Source organism: Bos mutus, chromosome 7, assembly GCF_027580195.1.
Source record: "Bos mutus isolate GX-2022 chromosome 7, NWIPB_WYAK_1.1, whole genome shotgun sequence".
NCBI lineage: Eukaryota > Metazoa > Chordata > Mammalia > Artiodactyla > Bovidae > Bos > Bos mutus.
The window spans coordinates 45,618,593-45,622,799 of record NC_091623.1 but is presented as its reverse complement, the minus strand read 5'-3'; the positions used below and the strand labels follow the sequence as shown (position 1 = coordinate 45,622,799).

Here is a 4,207-nt window from a genome sequence, read left to right as displayed (position 1 = left end):
ATTGGTTGCAAAGTGTTGGACACGACTAAGGGACTGAGCAAGCAAGCATCCGACCTCACCAAAAGGAGCTGTGTCTCTTCTTTAATAAGGGCAGGAGTGTGGACTTCCCTGGCATTCCAGTGGTTAAGAATCCCCCTTCCAACGCAGGGGATGAAGGTTCGATCCCTGGTCCAGGCACTAAGATCCCACATCCCGGGGACAACTAAGCCCGCCCACCACAGCTACTGAAGCCAGCACACTCTGGAGCCCATGCTCCGCAACTAGAGAAAGCCCATGCATCGCAATGAAGACTAAGAACAACTGAAAATTAAAAAAAAACAAACAGGAGCAGGAGCAATGCCTACTTACTCCCCTCTGTTTCCAGCCCCCTGCACTCAGTCTGTCACCCAGAAGGCCCCCAGTGAACTCAAACTGAAATCTAACCTTATGTGCAAATCCCCTGGGGGCTTCAGCAACTAAATACTTCTCTGAACCTCAGTTTCCTCATCTGTAAAACTATGACGACATAACCGCTGCATTGTGCTGTTACGAAGATGCACTCAAATGATGGGTGCGATTCTAACACATCGTAGGGACTTGATAAATATCCACTGAGTGGATGACTAAGCTTGGAAAGGAAGAAGGGATTTTGCAAGTCAATTTGAGCAGAAAAGCAGCAAAGTTTCAAGATTAATACCACAAAAGGAATGACAGCTTGGGACTTTCCTGGCAGTCCAGTGGTTAAGATTCCCAGCTTCCACTGCAGGGGGGCACTGGTTCAATCCCTGGTTGGGGAATTAAGATCCTGCACGCTCTGTGGTGCAGGGTGGTGGTGGTGGTGGTGAGTGTTGGGGAAGGACAGTTTGCAGAGCAATAAACACCAATTTGTGTACAAAATACAAGACAAAATATATTTTATAGGCACAAATATGCAAACATATACAGAAAGTTCTGGTAGGATACAATCACCAAGGAGAGGGTGTTCAAATATTTCTGGATCACCTGTTTTTTACCTTCCTTTGGTATTTGCAAAATAAATTAAAAACTATAAAACAAAAACCTCTGAGACCTTTCAACCTCCGTCTTGATCCTCTACTCCTCCTCCCCCAGCATCATGGGCCCAAAAGGACCTCCCTTCAGCCCCACTCAACGCCAAACCCCCGAAATCTGGCCGGCTGCCGCTCAGTCACTACCAGCAACAGAGGCTTTGTAGTTTGCGGTCAAGGTCCCCCCCTTGGCCTAAGCTGTTCCCAGATACCCCAAGGCTTCCGGGTGCTCCTCCAGCCTGGGTCTGAGCTTCCGCTGTCCCCTCACTTGCCCACGCAGAAGTCCCGGAAGATGATATCCAGAATTTCCTCAGTGCCCCCTCCACCAGTGAGATGACTCAGATGCCCTCGGGCTACCCGAAGTGCCTCGGCTGCCAGGGCTAAGTCTTTTGCCTGCTTGTACTGACCAAGGGCATCCAGGCAGCCCCGGAGGTGGTGTTGGTGCCTCGACCGTGTCAGAAGTGGGCCTGTGGACGGGTCCCCACACCTGGAAGGGACAAAGGATAAGGTCTCTCTCGGCATTCAAAGTGGGGGGAAGGGGAACAATCGTACCCCGTTTTTAGATACAGAAACTGAGCTGGCAGGGCCAGCTGTGCCCAAAGCCAGTGGCTTAGCCCCCAAACTTGGACAGAGCGAGGTTGCCCAGTGGGCAAGGGGGCTCACAGTGCAGCCAGCTCCTTCTTCAGTGCTTCTAGGAGGCCGTCCAGCCCCTCACCCGTCAGGCAAGACAGCAACAGGTGGGAGGGGAGGTCAGGATGGAGGTCTGAGCGCCCAGCGGGCAGCAGGTCTGATTTATTCAGCACAAGCAGAAGGCGCTGGCGGCTCCCATTGGGGTTCCTGGCTCCTGCCGGGATGACAACGGTGTCCAGGAAGTTGCAGCTGGCCGGAGAGGCCAGGTCAGAAGCATCCAACACGGCCAGAATGAGGTCAGCCTGCTCCAGCCTGGGAGGCGGGAAAATGGAGCATGGATCCCAGAGCTGCGCATTGAAGAGCATTCGGCAGGGACGGAGTAAAGGCCAAACCCAAAAGCTGCCCTCCCCAAAGAACTGAGGCCCCACCTAACGGGGTTTAGTAATCTCTCCTCATTAAGGACTAATGAAAGAGAAATGCAACTGGTAGAAACAGCAAAGGGCCCGCGTTTCCCCCTCCTACCTCCCTCCTGCCCACCTTTTTTGGGCACGCCGCACGCCCTCCTGCTCCACAGGCCCCACGCCTTCCCGCAACCCCGCAGTGTCGCTCAGCAGCGCTGGGAACCCGGCCAGGTCCACGGGGGTCTCCAGAACATCTCGGGTGGTCCCCGGCTCCGGGGACACGATGGACACAGGCTTCCGGCCTGGGGGTGGGGGTGGGCTCAGAGGAAGCGGGTGTGGTGATGAGAGGGTCCCTCCCTTAGGTTCCACCCCCGGGACGGACAGTTTTCAACCTCCCAGGCCCCTTCCCTACCCCAGAAAGCTCAGCAGCTTAGCTCCCAGCCCCGCCCCCTGCCCACGCACTGAGCAGGTTCACCAGGCTGCTTTTGCCGGCGTTGGGAGGTCCCGCAACCACCACGTGCGCCCCTGAGCGGAGCCTCTGCCCGCGCCTGGCATCTCGAAGATGTACGCCCAGCGCCACCTCCAGCTTCCGCACCTCACTATCAGCTGTGGATGGAGGAAAGGAGAGAGAGAGTAAGAGGACCTGGGGGGGCTGGATGCCAGATGTCTCCACCTCCCACCCCCAGGGGGACCCACCTTGATCCAGGACGCCTTCCTCCAGGTTGTCATCCTCACTAAAATCGATATAGGCCTCTACATGGGCCAGAGCCTGAGGGAGGGAGAGGTGGGTAGTGTGGTCATACAGAAACTCGCCCCGAGTGGGTGCCCGGGTCCAGCCTGACCTTAAGGGACCAGATTGGAGGCTCATAGACAGGAAACTCTAACACAGGAAAAGGTTAGGTAGTGTCTCTGCGGCAAGGTATGAGTGTACTTGCTTTAGTGAGGGTCTCGGCCCAGCCGCGACAGAGGTCACCTAGCTCCCCATCGAGCTGCCTCAGGGCCTGTCGCCGCTGCGCCTCGGTTTCTGCATGGATCAGGTCTGCCAGCCCCTCCACCTCCGTCAGGCTCAGCTTCCCGTGGGCGAACGCCCTCCTGGTGAACTCGCCTGCTTCCGCTGGCCTCAGCCCTGGCACACTGCCTGCGGGAAGGTTCAAGATCCTGAGGCCCCTGGCCCGTACCCAGGTCACCGGCGTAGCAATACCTCAAACCCAAGGCTGCAGACTTACCCAGGGCCTGCAGGACACCACTCACCACGGCCGGCCCTCCATGCACGTGGAACTCCGCGCAATCCTCACCGGTAAAACTTTGGGGACCTAGTATGTTGAAGAGATGGGTGTCAGCAGGATACAGCCTGGGCCACCGCCTGGAAGGAGGAAGTTGGGTCACAGGAGCTACTTGAGGTTTCGGATCTGAAAGTCCCGTACCTGGAAACCAAAGCACCAGCGCGCGGTCCAAAGGCTCCCCAGAACGGGGGTCACTGAGCAGGCGCAGGCAGGCTTTGCGGGCCGGGGGTAAGTCCCGCGGCGCCGTGAGGCTCTGGAGGGCGTGGCCGCTGGCAGGGCCGCTGGTTCGGATCACCGCGATGCCGCAGCGGCCTTGGCCAGAGCTCAGAGCGAAGATAGTGGCTCCGGAACCGGGGGCCCGGTAACCACTGCCCTGGCGCGTGCACAGTCTGGGACTGGAGAGGAGGAGAGTCAGTGCATCTGAGAAGCTCTGACGCCAGAGTGGCAGGTGGATAGATGGCTCGATGGTCGCGTGATCCCCCAAGTGGAAGTTTTGTGGCTAGGGGATGGACTGATCGGAAGTTCTGAGGCCAGAAGAAGACTGGATTGCGGTGGGCTCTGCGGCAGGGGGTGGGGCTTGGACGAAAGCGAAAGGTGGTCCTGCCGCAGGGAACCGGGCCCCCAGATCCCAGGGAGAGGGTTTGGGGCCCGAGCAACACCCTACGCTGTCACAGCCCTTGCCCAGATCACCCCACCTGTGAGGCCCACGTGCAGCCCGGGATACCAGGGTCCACAGCCCCCGCCACATGGATTCACAATCAGCTCCCCGCCTGCCCACCCTGCCGCGGGGGTCTGCAAGTCCTCGAAGGAGGTTCCGCCCACTCCGCGGCGTGACTGGTAAAGTGCTCAACAATTCTCGATTATCATT

The 4,207-nt window shown here is 57.9% G+C and overlaps 1 protein-coding gene across 2 annotated transcripts; it reads right to left on the bottom strand.

Annotated features, from left to right (window-relative positions):
* Positions 1–863: 863 nt before the first annotated feature.
* On the bottom strand, positions 864–4,207 carry GTPBP3 (GTP binding protein 3, mitochondrial). 2 transcript variants are annotated; one of them, XM_014482944.2, is made up of 9 exons: positions 4,035–4,203; positions 3,481–3,734; positions 3,283–3,369; positions 2,992–3,194; positions 2,753–2,825; positions 2,519–2,662; positions 2,193–2,358; positions 1,689–1,967; positions 864–1,512 (listed from the first exon to the last, which is right to left on the bottom strand). In XM_014482944.2, the coding sequence occupies exons 1-9, from the start codon at positions 4,085–4,087 to the stop codon at positions 1,290–1,292; spliced, it is 1,482 nt and encodes a 493-aa protein (XP_014338430.2). In that variant the 5' UTR covers positions 4,088–4,203; the 3' UTR covers positions 864–1,289. The 2 variants fall into 2 exon arrangements, with proteins under 2 accessions (XP_014338430.2, XP_070229378.1); XM_070373277.1 differs by having other exon boundaries at positions 2,519–2,825; positions 4,035–4,207.